The sequence below is a fragment of the Natrix helvetica genome (assembly GCF_964273705.1).
Source record: "Natrix helvetica genome assembly, chromosome: Z".
NCBI lineage: Eukaryota > Metazoa > Chordata > Lepidosauria > Squamata > Natricidae > Natrix > Natrix helvetica.
The window spans coordinates 119,992,806-120,009,931 of NC_138554.1; the positions used below are offsets into that span (position 1 = coordinate 119,992,806).

At 34.8% G+C, this 17,126-nt stretch overlaps 1 protein-coding gene across 1 annotated transcript in view; it reads right to left on the reverse strand.

Annotated features, from left to right (window-relative positions):
• Positions 1 to 17,126, reverse strand: part of LOC309401940 (homeobox protein Mohawk-like) — a 188,594-nt gene that overhangs the window by 116,917 nt on the left and 54,551 nt on the right. The window contains exon 17 of the mRNA XM_081971321.1: positions 5,738 to 5,852. Within this exon, the coding sequence (XP_081827447.1) occupies positions 5,738 to 5,852 (115 nt within the window). The remainder of the gene's footprint in view (positions 1 to 5,737; positions 5,853 to 17,126) is intronic.

Sequence of the window (17,126 nt, forward strand, 5' to 3'; positions counted from 1 at the left end):
TTACCCATGCAGCATGCCTTTTAATTCCTCAATGCGCCAATGCAGGCAGCCAAGGTACACCTGGATCTGTTTGACTGTGATGAAAGAGGAAAGCTTCCTCATAATCACAAAGTATCATTTATTATAACCCTGGCTCTTTCCCCTAGTTTGACAGTAAGGAAGTGGTCCTGTAAATTATTTGCCTTAATCTTAGCATCCAGTAATTTCTACAAATCAACTCTGCAACTTTCCATGTATTTTTATATAATCCTGCATAAACTATCCAAAAATGGTTCATTTTCAAATAAGAATCAGTGTATGATAATTACATAAAAATTAAAAAGAGGGACAAATGATGACAACTAGAGATCCACTGACTCCAGTGATTTCCCATAGTTATGAGCACACTTTAAATTCTTTAAAATATAAAAGAAAATTAAAAGGGCAATTCTTTTACTAGTTAAATCATTTGATACAGGGCAAAAGGAAGCTGTTTTTCTTTTTTTCTGATACTGAGTAAGTATGTCTCTCTAGTTTTGTTAGTATCTTTGTAGAATCCTTATTGCCTACTAAGTCTAAGATAGAGAAGGACAATATCAGAAATGGCAAAATTCTTATATTAATGCAGAAGCAGCATAGCTTTTATTCTCTATTTAACACTTCAGGGATATTGGAAAATATAAACTTCATATTCCTTGCTTACTTATCAATTCAGAGCTCTAAAAATAAAGAATACAGAAAGCATGAGGAATACACAGAATACAGAATATACATTTTTAAAGAAAGGGATAAAGAACATAAATGGGTGAGCTTGGATTGTGTTGCCATGACATCCTTTTTGGCTCTATTCAGCCCAACTGTTGATGCTGCTAACCTTAAAGCAAGTTTTTAAAATGATGTCTTTTAAAGAAAAAATAAATTTAGTTTTTGCTCCTCAAAAAAACCAATTCTCCCCTTTCCTTTTTATACTATTTTGGAGCATTTGACTAGAACTCAAATTTAGGTTTCAATAGTCCTATAATGTTTGACACTCAATGGGCAATGCCTATAGAAAGCGTATTGCATATTCCTATGTAAGATTTTTAAAAATCCCAAGTGATAAGAGGAACAAACCCAGTGATAAATTCCTATGTTTCCTAATAAATATTTTGCAAAAAAAGTCTTTACCTTAAAAGATACAAATTTCATGCTCTAGCTTCCATTCCCAAAGTCTGGACCCTTCTATAACATGAGGGCAGTGCTGATACATATTGGTATGAGAATTATATGTTCTCTCTTCAGACGTTAATGGGCTTCCGATGAAACATAATAAGGCTAAATTTGCTTCATTTCCTCTGCAATGTGGGACAGGCAGTTACTTACTGCAAGAACTCCCAATTCATCCCATGTTCAGGGATTTCCATTCCCCTCCCGAGCAAAAGAGAGCCAGTTTGGTGTAGTGGTTAAGGCACCAGGTTAGAAAGCAGGAGATCATGAGTTCAATTCCTACTTAGCCAGCTGGGTGACTGTGGACAGTCATTCTCTCTCAGCCCAACCCAGCTCCCTGGGTTTTTCTTATGAGGAAAATAGGAGGAGGAAGATGTGTTGGATATGTTTGTCACTTTGGGTTGTTTGTAAAAATAATCAAGGTGGGGTTCAAATTTTTATACATACATACATACATACATACATACATACATACATACATGTTGTATTTGTGCTGATAAATAAATAAAGGGAGACATTAAAAATAAAAATATGGTTTTCTGCCTGGATGGTCTTCTGTAATGAGCCGAATGACAGAAAGGGGGAGTAGTGAGCTCCCTCCCATATTTGGGCATACCAGGGGGTTGTAACACACATACATACATACATACATACATACATACATACATATACATACATACATATATCTATATATATATATCTGCCCTGCCCTCTTCTTCCTCTTCTTTTCTTTAGTCCTGTGAAGCAAATGGAATGAACAAGGAGCAAGGTAAAGAGGGTGGAGCATCAGCTAGCCATGTTTTCCTACATTGGACAAATGGAGGAAGTGTTGACCACCTTATGGAGGTGGGAGGAATATGTAGAGTACCATTCAACAGTGTGTAAATAGTACTGATATTCGGGGGGAAAGCCAATAACCATTTGAACATACCTTGTCTTTCGTCTTCAGCTTAACTAACTAAATATTACCCTTGCTGACTCTGGCATGGTATTACTTATATTTTGGCTCCCTTTTTCTAACCTTGTTCAGTTTCCTTCATGCGTATCTGGCTTATATTAATTTCTCATCTTCTTTTGTGTCAACACACCCTAACATTTCCATCCTTCCATCCAATTGATGCTTCACTGTGTCTTTCCATCTCCTATTTCTTGGAGGTGGTGCATGTTTTATCAGAATTCTGGTAACTATTCTTATACAAAACAGAATATCCAATTTCTTGAAGTGTGCATGTCTTTGACTTGCTGCTCATTTCCATTTTTGCTTTTGCCAAATTTGCTATGGCTTATTTGTATTCAAAATAGTTCTTGCTCCCCTCACCCTCAATATGTTTATTCAGTGTATGGATAAACATATAATAGATGAATAAAAAGTAAATAAACTATTTTCTAATTTGGAAGCATACTCTGAATTTGGTATTCACAAAACTTTTCAATTTATAAGTTAGCAAGTTCGTTAAATATAATTCCTTTTCAGAAATGATAAACACCTTTCTTGTTAAATTTGTTTTATGAATCAAAGTTGAATATTTCATATCCAGCTTTATTTTCTCAGTGATGTAGTCATGGTAAAAACTTAGTATAAATAATAATAATGTGATCAATGCAAGAGAATGATTATAGATGTGACATTCTGATCAAGCATGATTAATAACTCTATAGACTTAACTCTTGTTTAGTACACATTAAATAAATAACTAAAGATTTAATTCATATGCAAATCAACTGCCATCCATATAAAATGTGTACAAATCCAAAATATAGTTCAGATGACTCTTAGAACATGTGTGACTAATACTATATATCTAATCCATTAAGCAGAATAAAGTTATAATATTATTGCATGTATTATGTAATATGTAATTTACAGAAAAAAAGCTGAACATCAAAGCATACCCATATATCTCCAATATTATGCATAGGAAAAAGTATGTACATATTAAAGTACAATATAAACTAGATGATAATAGTTCATACTTTGGACATATATATATTAGCTCTTTCATTCCTTCTTTCATGCAATTGATCCTACATTTATGTATTTCTCCACATAGTACTAATCCATAGAGTGGCTGAGGGCTAGAGAAGACTAAATGATTGACAACATCATTTCTCCAGAAGATAGGATAATCTTCAATCAGTTCTATTTTATCCTTAATTTTACATCTATTTTCTTTATTCATTTAATTAGCTAATTCATACTCTTTACTTCTCTTATATTTAAGACACAATATTCCATGTACTTTGATCATCACCAGATGGACCTAAAAACTCTAATCTCCACCATTCATCTTGACTTTGATTAACTGAAGCTTTCGTGTAATATTTATTAAAATAGTAAAAATATAAACTTAATATCTAGTCTTAGTCACACCTGTCCCATATGTAAATTTCCCCATTAAGACAAAGACAATACTGGTCAGTTTTAGCACATGTAGTTTAGTACATCATTAGTAAACTGAAAGCCTGATTTTATAACAGGTCATGCCAGACTAATCTTATTGCATTCTTCGACAAAGTGACAAAATTAATGGACCAGAAGAATGCCGTCGATATAATTTACTTGGACTTCAACAAAGCATTTGTTAAAGTAGACCATAACCTACTACTAGATAGAAAAATGTGGGTTAAACAGCATCATCACCAGATGGATTTGTAATTGGCTAACCAACCGCACTCAACGTGTAGTCCTCACTGGAATTGCATCTACATGGAGGGAAGTATGCAGTGGAGTACCGCAAGGCTCTGTTTTAGGCCCAGTACTCTTCAACATCTTCATCAATGATTTGGATGAGGGGATAAATGGGGAACTCATCAAATTTGCAGATGACCCCAAGATGGCAGGAATAGCCAACACTCCAGAAGATAGGCTTAAGATATAGAAGGATCTTGACAAACTTGAACATTGGGCACTATCTAACAAAATGAAATTCAATGGTGAAAAAAGTAAGGTTCTATATTTAGGCAAGAAAACCAAAATGCAGAGGTACAGTATAGGTGGTACCTTGCTTAATAGTAGTAATTGTGAGAGGGATCTTGAAATCCTCGTGGACAACCATTTAAATATGAGCCAGCAGTGTGCAGCAGCTGCCAAAAAAGCCAACACAGTTCTAGGCTGCATAAACAAAGGGATAGAATTAAAATCATGTGAAGTGTTAATACCACTTTATAATGCCTTGGTAAGGCCACGCTTGGAACACTGCATTCAGTTTTGGTTGTAAAAAAGATGTAAAAAAGATGTGGAGACTCTAGAAAGAGTGCAGAGAAGAGCAAGAAAGATGATTAGGGAACTGGAGGCTAAAACATATGAAGAATGGTTGCAGAAACTGGGTATGTCTAGTTTAATGAAAAGAACGACTAGGGGAGGCATGATAGAAGTGTTCCAATATCTCAGGTGTTGCCATAAAGAAGAGGGAGTCAAACTGTTCTCCAAAGCACCTGAGGGCAGAACAAGAAGCAATGGGTGGAAACTAATCAAGGAGAGAAGCAACTTAGAACTGAGGAGAAATTTCCTGACAGTTAGAACAATTAACCAGTGGAACAGCTTGCCTCCCAAAGTTGTGAATGCCCCAACACTGGAAGTCTTTAAGAAGATTTGGATAGCCATTTGTCTGAAATGGTATAGGGTTTCCTGCCAAGGTCCCTTCCAACTCTGCTATTGTACTGTACTGCATTGCATTGCATTATTATTCCAGATATGTTCATGTTATTCCATGCAAGTTAAAATCCCTAACTATGGAAGTCAATATGATATTATCTGCATCTTACCAACTCAGAGACACAGAATGCACTGACACAGGATGCAAAGTAATTTAGCAATAAGGTAGGGAAAAAATCAATCTAATGTGAATCTTTAAAGTTTAATTAACCAGCAAAAGAGATTTTTAGCATTTTAATATAATTCTAGAGAACCTATGATTAAAAAAAACAGCACTTTGGAGAGGTAGGATAAATCTACACAATAAAACAGAACTATAATACTGTGTGTGATTGTGTTCATGCAGCCTAAAGTTGCATTTGCCTTTTTGCAACAGCCATATTGTATTACTAACTCATATTCTGTTTGCAGTCTGTTCTATGACATTTGTTAGAAATCCTGTTACCAAGCCAGGTATCTCCTATCCTGTATCTGTGCATTTTGTTTCCTAAATTAGAATGTGTATTTTTCTGGCATATTATTATACTGTTTCTGTAACTTAATATTATTATGAATTTTTTGTATGTTTTGTTAGATTATTATTTATCTTTCCCCTTCTTTACCATTTACAAATTATATAAGGATCCATTAAGTTATGAACTGAAAATATTGGCAATAGGTGCTAGTTGAGTACCAAGACTAACTCTTGCGATACCCTACTCATTATTTTAATAACTATTTCCAGTATGATAAAGCACAGTTCTTCTTTGCTATGTACCTATTTAATTGTCATACTATTCAGCCAACCCTAAGTAACCTGCTAATCAGAATATTACCAATACATTGTCAAATGCCTTGCTAGGAAATAAACTAACATTTGGTGATTATTTAGATTATAATGTCAATGTATTTATTTACCTTTGCATTTTCAATACAAGGACAGATCGCCCAGGCTGCGCTGGCCTGAACGCCTGGGTGAGGATTTTTCAACAATGACCATAATAAGCGAACGCCATCCAAGCGATCAATTATCCTATCAAAGAGAAACATGGAAGATATTTAACTGAAAATTAGAAGATATAAAATATGTGTTTGTTTGATTAATTGAATGATAGCTTATTTATCCAAGTTCAATTTATTCAATTCTATCATTAAGACTATGGATATTCTTTATGAATAGGTTTATTATAGTAATTTTTAAATAGAAATAAACTATTTTTTAAAATAATTGGATGGTTGTATAGTCATCATTTAGAAACATAATTGTACATATTCAAAATATATATTTTGTATCTGATGGGTAAAATGTACAATTTCATAATATTTTGCCTTAAAAATAATTCCTCAAGAAAATAAAAATAAAATGATACTATTTAGAAGGACTCTAGTAAACTTTGCAAACAAGCCATGTGACTTTTTAACAAGCTTTATGCAAAGTCAAACCAAAATTGAAGCATACTGGTTTCTTTCATATAGCAATAAATACTTTCCAAAACAAATATTTATGCCAAAAAGCTATGTACTTTATATTGAGTCTATGCTTAATTTATTTAACTTGCTCTATGACATATTTTAAATATCTATGTGCTCACCTAACATTCAGAATGAAAATGGGTCACACTACCACAGTGCACTCTTTGTTGGGTATGAATAACGTACAACTTGTTTCTCATGCTTTCCCTAAGACAAGACTAACACTGAATACTCTGTTATAATTGCTTAAACATACTGTAATCAAAGTATCTTCATGTCTAGCTGAAAAATGAATTATCATCAGAGCCATCTTTAAACCATCTGTCTTCTGTTTATATATCAATCAGTCTAGGGGATCATAACTTCATATTAAAATCCACAGAGTACTTTAAAATGGAGAGGAAGACCAAACAAAACTTAATATCCTTTACAAACTTAGTTTTGTTCAGGAAGATATGCAAAATTCAAAGCAGATGAGGTGAAGATAAAGAGACTCCAGCATACTTTGATTTATAACCTCATGATTAATTCTAAAGTTTGTCCATGTCTCTAATTGTGAATACATTATTTTGTAAATAAAATTGATATTTTACCTATGTAGAAATCAAACAAGAACATCTAATTTATGTTCATTATGTAAAGTGAGTTTGCAAGGAATGGAAAACACAAAATCAATCTAGTACATAATCATACAATTATAACCCAGCTAGAATGCTTTAGAAAACACAATTTTGTCTAATGTAACTGCAGCTTTTACTTCAATCAATGCAACCTAGTTATATAACTTTGCTTCCAACATCCAGGTAATTTGGAAAAGACTAATATTAATTTGTTGGAGAGAGCTACTGTCAATTTCAAACATCACATAATGCAGACAAATTTATATTGCCAGCATAGATAATGCAAAAAAAAAAAAAAGAGTTTTGCCTGGAAAGTGGGAAATAAAATTTTAGGCTAACAAATAATTTAAAAAGTTGATAGAAATAGAATGAAAAGCTATTTAAGAAACATGTGATCAAGGATAAATGAGAATCGTAAAATCTATATAATTAATTCTAAATTCTAGTCCAATATTTCAGATATTTTGATAATATTTTACAAACATGTATATGTTACGGTGAAAGACCGAAATCTGGTGAATGTCGACATTCACCGGTGAAAGACCGAATATTTCATTACATTGTTTTACATTCGGACCTTCACCGGTAAATGTCGACATTCACACAGTTGCTTGGTGTATGTCCGAAAATACCCTTATCCTCTCGACACCCTTACCCTAATACCTCGGCTCCTCGCTTCTTTTTAAGCGTCTTCTTAAGGATCGCAGGTTTTAAAAAAAAAAACTCCGCGAATAGAAGACGCTTAAAAGGAAGCGAGGAGCCGAGGTATTAGGATAAGGGGATTAGGGTAAGGGTGTCGAGAGGATTACCCTTATCCTCTCGACACCCTTACCCTAATACCTCAGCTCCTCGCTTCCTTTTAAGCGTCTTCTTAAGGATCGCAGGTTTTTAAAAAAAAACTCCGCAAATAGAAGACGCTTAAAAGGAAGCGAGGAGCCAAGGTATTAGGATAAGGGGATTAGGGTAAGGGTGTCGAGAGGATTACCCTTATCCTCTCGACACCCTTACCCTAATACCTCGGCTCCTCGCTTCCTTTTAAGCGTCTTCTTAAGGATCGCAGGTTTTTTTTAAAAAAACTCCGCGAATAGAAGACGCTTAAAAGGAAGCGAGGAGCCGAGGTATTAGGATAAGGGGATTAGGGTAAGGGTGTCGAGAGGATTACCCTTATCCTCTTGACACCCTTACCCTAATACCTCGGCTCCTCGCTTCCTTTTAAGCGTCTTCTTAAGGATCGCAGGTTTAAAAAAAAAAACTCCGCGAATAGAAGACGCTTAAAAGGAAGCGAGGAACCGAGGTATTAGGGTAAGGGTGTCGAGAGGATAAGGGTATTTTCGGACATACACCAAGCGACTGTGTGAATGTCGACATTCACCGGTGAAGGTCCGAATGTAAAACAATGTAATGAAATATTCGGTCTTTCACCGGTGAATGTCGACATTCACCAGATTTCGGTCTTTCACCGTAACATATATATTTTGTAACATTTTACAATCAACACACACACACACATTCAATAGCATTTAGTTTCAATGTCTGTTTAATTATCTCTTAAACCATCCTACTTCTAAAATCCAGATCTTAGTTTTAGCAGTTTAGAATGAGGCAGCCAAGCCTGACAGTAATCTGATCAAGATCTCTCAACAAGGCCCTACATGACAGTGATTTCCAGATTTATATGCCTTCTAATCAAAGAATTGCATTATATCAACTGTACCATACTACTATTTAACAAGATAAACATTTACTGTTTTATCTGATACGACCCATCCAGTTATAGATTTGAATCATCCTTCATTACATCTTGTAGAAAGCGTGTCGATTGGTTACAGTCATTACTTATAGTTCATATTAGATTATACACTTTAAATCAAAAAGCTTTGTATATTTCATTATCAATGTACTACAATTCTCATTTGACTACAATTATTTGAGCGTGCTTTTTTTACCTCAAATTAGTCATACTTAAAAACACAACCACATAATGGCATTCATTAGCTATTTCAAAAATTCTCCAATAACATTACACTTTTATGACATATTTTAAGTAAAAGTCAATTAATAAAATTTCTAAACTATCCCCCCCCCTTTTCCCCCCAACTCTCTGTTTAGAGTTTGTATCCAAGTTGCTTTTACCAATACCAGAGCGTGTATATATTATTAAACAATATCCATTGACATTTCCTTGATGTTATTATAATTGGCTAAAAATCATTTACTATTTATATCCCACCTCCTCTCGTCAAGACCAAAAAACATTACACCTTTATGACAAGACCTAAATAAAAGTTTGTTAATAAAATTTATAGGTCTTTTTCCCAGATCACAATTTGCAATTTATAGCCAAATTTCTTTTACTGGTTTGCCAATACATACATACATACATACATACATACATACATACATACATACATACATACAATTAAGCTATATCCATTATCATTTCATTATTGTTATTATAGTTAATTATTTGTTGATGAATAAACATTTAATAAAAATCTAAAACAATCTAAAAATTACTGAGTTCCTACTTATTGCTCAACCAAAATTAACTAATTTTTTATTATCAACTTTCACTGTCAACCTGTATCTTTCCAGTAACAAAACAGTCTCAGCTCTCTTGCTAATTGTGGTGTCAGTCTTCTTTTTATCTCCTTTATAAGGTTTTTATAGACTTTCTGCACATTGTTGCTTGAAGGATCTCTCAGATAATCTCGTTGCCCTCCAGTTGTTATTAAAGTTAGCTTGTCTTTGGTTGTCAATCGTGCTTCTGAAAAAAAATTCTCTTCTTAAATCCATCATCATTACCCTTTTTTCTTCTTCTGTATCTTGGAATCTGGGGTAGAGCTCCAGTTCGTTGAATTCCCTCTTCCATATTCCCTTCGTTCCACTTTCACCCACATTTGCTCCATTAATAAATTCATAGTTGTCTTGTCTTTATCTTCTATGTCTTCATTCTTCCCTTTAATTTTTGGGGCTCCAACACCTTCATTTTTTGCTGTGAGAAACACTAGTTTTTCCAACTTCTTTTCAATTCTCCCATATCCTTCCAATAGATTTTGAATTCCAGCCAAGATATTTTGGAATTTTAAGGTTTCCTCATCTGAATATTGATCCATGTTTCCAAAAAAGAAGGAAAAAAAAACTAGTTGCCACTCTAGCCTTCCAGGCCTCTTTAATTTTTTAATTTTAGGTTGACTTAAGCACAAGTTCTTTTGTGCTCTTCAAAAAAGAGGGTTCTCTTTTTTTTCCCTTTCTCTCCCCTGCCAAAATAGTTCTCAAAAGCACCTGCAAAAACAATTTGTGCCCTTGGCTCTTTATCAGTTTCTGTAAACAAATTGCAAACCCTTCAGCTACAAAGTCAGTAAGATCAAAGAGGAAAAAAGAAGAGATTGTTTCAAAAACTCCAGCCTCTAACCTCTGAGTGGCAGTGTTGCTACTTTTCACTTTCTAATATTTATCTCTGGCTTATAGGAAACAAAGTTCTTTAATGAAATTTAATAACAGGTAATAGGGAGAATTGTTAAAATAAAAAGGAAGGTTTTAGTCCAGAAGTCAAAAAATAAAGTAACAAAAAGCAGAAGAAAAAAATTAATCTGTTCACTTTAAGAGGAGAAAACAAAAAATGTTGCGAGCACTTCAATCCACAAAGTATAGTTACAAAGGAAAAAAAAGCTTTCCAAAGCAATCCAGTATAAGTTAATTTCGCCGCTTAATTCTTTTGCTTAAGGATCTAATTGGGCTTTTAAAAAGTTTCTTTGGGCAGTCTTTCCCAAAATAGAAAAAAAAAAACACCTCACCAGATGGTCTCACTTTCTCTTTTCACTTCCTTCCTTCTGGAGCCGTCCCGACTTCATCAGCCTGGGGCTGCCTGTTTACCGCCGGCTTGAAGAGCTTCCCTTGGGTCAATCAGGGATTCTGCGGTGTCCCTGAGACCAGCAAGGCTTCATTTTCCTGATCACCATCTCTACGGGACGGTCTAGGTCCAAATGGACCGTCCAGCAGCAAAAATGTCAACGGCAGTCTCGGAGTGTTGAGTGTCGAGACCGCACGTTGTATCATCGTGACATTGGCTCCTCCTTCTCCTTCAAATGATTTGAAACATTCTGTTGCTATTTCTAATCTCTGTTGTTTTCTATTCCCATTTTCCACTTTCATTACCTGTACAAGTTCATTTGCAATCAGCTTTGAACTACAAGTCCAGCAATTCTGAATAGGATTTGCATCTCACATGGCATCCGCTGGGGCTCACTGTATAAATGAGGCATAGTATCCTCTCCTCAGTGTGATTGTGGGGTCCCACATCAAACTGTAGATCACATTTGACCTACTGTATGGTAAGGCACATACCAAACCAGTAATTGATTATTTTTTTCATATAAACAATGCTGCTCTTCAATGGTTAGATAGCCTAGACCAGTGGTTCCCAGGGGGACAATTTTATTTTTAATGGGGGCAATTTGAATCTTGTTTAAACCAAGTTAATGGCCTGTTAGGCTTCCTCCACGTGAGTAAGTTCACTTTTTGAATAAATTAAAAATTATATGTCGGGGGAGGGGGGCATCAGGATTATAGAGATGCTTAGGTGGGGAATGGACAAAAAAAGGTTGGAACCACTAGCCTAGATATTGGTTTTTGAACATAGACCTTTTTAGCATTTATATTTTGCTGTGTTTTATCATTCTAGGTGAAATGTTAATATATATTGGTAATTCATGTGTGATATGCCATATGCTAAATAAAAAAGTAATGCAGTCAGGCCAAGTAAGATAACAAGAATTGCTTCTGATGAACCTAGTGTTCTGCTTCCTACTCATCCCTTATTATTTTAATCATAACACTCTACTTAAGGTAATGGTTACACTCTATCCATTTATCTAGAGGTGAGTATCTTTGAGATCAAATTCTTAAGAGTTTCAATTCACAAAGGCAATGGTAAGAGCGAAAGGGCTGAAAGGCACACAATCCACAAGCTTTCAACAAGAAACACTCCTTACAAGAAATGGTTTATGCTGGCCTTGCTATTGAGGCCAGCAATACAATCCAGATGATTTAGAATGGAAGCTCAAGCCCTGAATTATCCAACTGGCCTGTTAGAAATAAACCAATGCTGCAAATAATGTCTTCACCTTGAAGCTCTTATGACCAGTTGCCAGAAATATTGACTCATTTTCTAGTCTGATTTTTTGGATGCAGCAGACTCAGTTCACTCTTTGCACTCTGGAGTATGGAACAGTTTAGCTACCTCAGCTGACTCTTGAACTGCTAACTGACCTTGTCTTTGCTAAAATCCTTGGCTCATTGTTGCTTGACTAGAAGGAAAAGTTGTTTCCTTGCCAAGCACAGTGGTTCCTCTAAGACAAAACGACAAATTTGCTTGATTAGTTTTAGAATGAACTATCTCCTATATAAGCCTCAAGTGGCAGGCAAGCTTTTGCTCTATGCTAAAAGCCATTGCAAAATCAAAACATATTTTAATACAAGTCCTATGTTTTTGCATAGAATTTTAATCATGAAGAGACAAATACTATAAAAAGAAATGGACAAAAATATTCTTAGTTTGCAAAAAAAGAAGCTATTTTAAGGAATTGAAATATTATTCATTTTCATTTATTTATGGTCATAGACAAAAATTTTAAAGAATGTTTGAAAGTAGAGGAGGAGGAGAGGTGGAGAGGGGAGGGCAAAGGAAAGGAGAAGAGAAGAAAGGAAAGGAAAGGAAAGCCCTTTAGATAGAATCTTGAAATCTGGATTGTAATACTGAATAGAGTCAAGAATGTCCACTAAAAGTTAGCAAGTGATCATGACTTGTGACCCCACCAGCTTCCCTACTGACTTTCTAGGGAAGATGGCAGGAAAGATTGCAAATGACAACCACATGATTATGGGGTGCATAGCAACCAGTCCTAAGTACAAACAGGTTGCCAAGCACCCAGACTGCAATCAAGTGACCGAAGGGACCTGCAATGGTTATAACTTTAGGCAAAGATCATACATTCCTTTGTTCAGCACCACTGTAATTTTGAACTGTCAATGAATGAATGATCATTAAAGGAAAGCTACCAGTGGTTAGAGGATCTATCTCTCTACTGCTTTCATTTGATCTGATTATATAACCTGAACACATAGCTATGACAAACATTATGACAAACATCCTCTTTCCTAAAGAGCTAGAGCTGTTCCTTAATCGTATGTACCTATTTTGAGCTCCCAGAACATTATTCTCCAGAACTTGTGCTACTCCCATTAAGATTAGTTTTGATTACTTTCTACTACCTTTCTATTATCCCCGGTGAGTGAAGTTGTTTCCAGCTCCAGAAGGGCCATCAATAGTATAATCATCATTCTTCAAGAGGTATTCACTATAAGCTCAGAACTGTAACTCCTGTGTTTTTCCGCTCTTACTTTTGCACACAAGAAAAACCATTAAACAAGAAGAGAAAACAAACTTTTTGAACAGTAGATCTGGAGGCCAGTCATTCTACAAAACACTAATGGTTTCCTAAAATACTGTGTATGTAAAACAATCTTGGTCACATTGATTACTTTTGCAATTGATACTGGAATTTGTCTGCTAGACCCTGATTATTGTTGGTTATGCAATTGCTTTTTTAGACTAATACATGAGCTCATTTTTTTTAAATGGATTGCAGGGTTACATTTGTTTTACTGCCAAAGTAACAGTTCTAAGTGAATCTACAGCAAGCCAGTTTTGTGCTTTAATAATTTGATATTGAATATTTCCAGGGTAAACAAGCCTCAAACTTTCTCAAAGACACATGCACACACTCAACATCTGTTTCTTATAGCTATCATCCTTTTTGTTACACCAGTATATGCCAGGACTCTCAAGAAGTCTGACTGCATCTCCTGCCAATTGAGACCACATACACAAATGTAAACAGTGTTATACTGAATATATATATTGCGCTCCCTGGTAAGATTACAGGTTTCAAGTCTTACAAAGCACAATCTCATCTTTTGGAAAACCGCAGTTCAACTCTTGTAAACTTAAACAAAAAGTTACAAACTGCTTTGATAAATAGTATTGTAAATCTGAGAGTCAAGCTACATCTGGTTGGTTTAGTGAATCTTAAATTTTAGTGCATAAGACTTACTGATAGAGTGGTTTGAAGTTAAATAAAATACAACATAAAATATTTTTTAAAATTTACAATGTAATTGTGCAGGATAGATAAACAAACAGAAACACCCTCAAACAAATACACTGGGGAATGTTTTCTAAGAACATGTTTTATATAGTCTAGACCAGCCTCTAGACTATGGTGACTTGGTACCAGTGGTGGGTTTCAAAAAATTTTAGAACCTTTTCTGTAGATGTAGCCTCCTTTGTGGGAGTGGCTTGCCGGCCATGTGACTGGGTGGGAGTGGCTTGCCAGCCATGTGACTGGGTGGGCATGGCCAACTTATAAAATGTGGTGAAACTCACTTAACAATGCTTTTGCTTAGCAACCAAAATGTTGACTCAGAAACTCTGGTATTTGAAGCACGCAAGTCTTAAAGCTGTCAACTTACAAGACCCTTGCACCCCTAACCCTTTAGAAAAAAAACCAGTTCTAAACGGCACGGTAGATTTGTGCAACCTCTTCTATAGAAGAGGTTAGAACTGGCAGGAACCCACCCCTGCTTGGTACTCACCAAATGCTTCATACAAAATCTCCCAGATTTTTCAGTCAACTTGGCTAAGAATGCTAGGAGACATCTAAAGGATGCTACTTTAGAGAAGGCTGGTCTCTGTAAAAAAACTACTTAAGGGAAAGCTGGGTGAGTTACATAGTACACTTTTATAAAAGATGGTGGCAATCCCCGCTGCCTGGAACAACTGATCAGCAGTATTCTGGGAAGCCAATCCAACTGTCAATCAGCTGCTCGGCAGCGAAGGCTCCAGCATTCCCCGGAGATAGCAGCTCAGCTCAGTTGACCAGTGGCAGGCTCAACGGAGCAGAGCCCTGACCAGCCACATGCTGACATTGACCAGAGGTTGACCAGACTGTTTGTTGCAAGGATGCTAGCCAGATGAATACCGGATGGATGCTGGGAGGCAGAAGCAGATTTTTTTTCTTGTTTTCCTCCTCTAAAGCTAATGTGCTAATATTGCAAACAATACTGTAGCTTCTTCATTTTGTATGACTTTTTCTATTTTATGATCCCACCAGTTCTTGCTTGCAGGCAAATGGCATTTCTTATAAGTCTTCCAATGCACTGTTGTTGCTACTTTGTCATGCTGCTGTTTGTTGTTATGAGCCAAGATTTTATCATTTTGTATTTGAAAATCCCACAATATTGTAACTTGCTCATTTCCCAACACTTTTTCAACTCTATGTTTACACCAATTTTTCATTAGTGGAATATAACTTTTATAGATGTTCCAGTAAATTTTGGTGGCTGCATTATATTGTGGTTTATAAATACTTTCTGTGATCCTCTTGCATGGCCTAAGCAAATAATGCAATATTTGTTCTAGGTTTTTTGCAACATTTGTACCTTGAATCGTTTGATGATTTTTCAGCTCTGGCCTTGATTGGATTGGTTTGAATAGCTTGAGCAGGCAAAATCAAGTCTTCAGTTTCTTTCTTTCTTTTTTTTTTAATGTTCCACTTTTAAGCCGCTATAATTGTTCATCTTTACCTGCTTTCCCTTTATTATTTTTTTAGAAATTGATCACATAATACTTTTCCTTGCCAGCATTCTATTTGTGGCTTTATTAGTTTATTTTGAAATTCAAATTTTGTTTCCTGCACATTTAATAAATTTCAATTTTTGAATCAATCCTTGTTCACGGCTGTTTTTATGTAAAAGCCAATACACGTGTTTCTTCTGGATAGATTGTTTAATTTGAAGTAAACCTCTTTGCTGCAAGGCAGATATATCAATCAGTATAACTCCCTTTTTACAACCCTATAATCCCTTAATTTGGTATAGAGTCAGAGAGACTAAATGGGTCTGAGCATTTACTGGCCAGATGCCCTTCCTGATGCCATGCAGTTAGCAGCAGATACTTTTTTTCTTTGCAACCTAGGAAAGAAACATCTGCCACTATCTAGGATTGAGCTCTCAACCTTCCAAATGTGAGTCTTTACCACTAGGTCACCACACTGTTCATATCAATCAATATAACTAATCATTATATTTCTTGTTTTGTGTTGTTGTTGTTATTATTATTATTATTATTATTATTATTTATTATTATTATTATTATTATTATTATTATTATTATTATTATTATTATTATTATTATTATTATTATTATTATTATTATTATTATTATTAAATTTTTGGTGAGATTCACAGCCTTTGAGGCTGGTTGGTAGCTCAACAGTTTGAGTCCTAACCAAGGACCTAGGAACTATTAAGGTAACGTCGGAGGATATAAGTTATTATTATTATTATTATTATTATTATTATTATTATTATTATTATTATTATTATTATTATTATTATTATTATTTAGTGTTATATAATATATTATTATATTATATAATATATTATTATTATTGTTATTGTTGCATATTTACCATATGTTAACACAACATACCTAGACACAGACTGATTATAAAAAATATCCCTTGTGTCAGTATAATAATAACATTTAAATAATATATTAGCAGCATGAGATAAAATATATTTGCCTTCAACCAGAAGGATAATGAAGAGCCAGACCCACCCTTTGGGAAGCCATTTCAAACTGAAGGAATACCACCAAGAAGGCCTACTCTTTGATAACCATTTTCTACATCACAGCATGAGAGAGAATCTGGAGTATGGCCTCTGAGAACATATTAAACATAGCTAACTCATTCCCTCTTGACGACACAAACTATACAGAAGGATGTTTGAATATTCTCCTTTGTATGTTCTTTGCTGTTCCTTTTGCTTAAAGTTTCAGCTATCGTTAGAGGTGGATGGGAGGAGGAGGTAGCATTAAGCAATGTTCTTGCATTGAAGAATTAAATTGGAAGAACAAAATAAACTTAGAAGTGATGCATACTTTAATTCAAGAATCATTTGATTCCATTCAAATGATCAACAGTTCCTCTCCTTTCGCTTAAATGAAGTGATATCTTTCAGATCACAATTTTAGGTATTTATTTGGATTCACCACCATTCAGACCACAATTTTAGGTATTTATTTGAATTTACATCATGCTTTGACATTCTTTTTATTCACTAAATTCTTATGCCTATAACCTTTACCT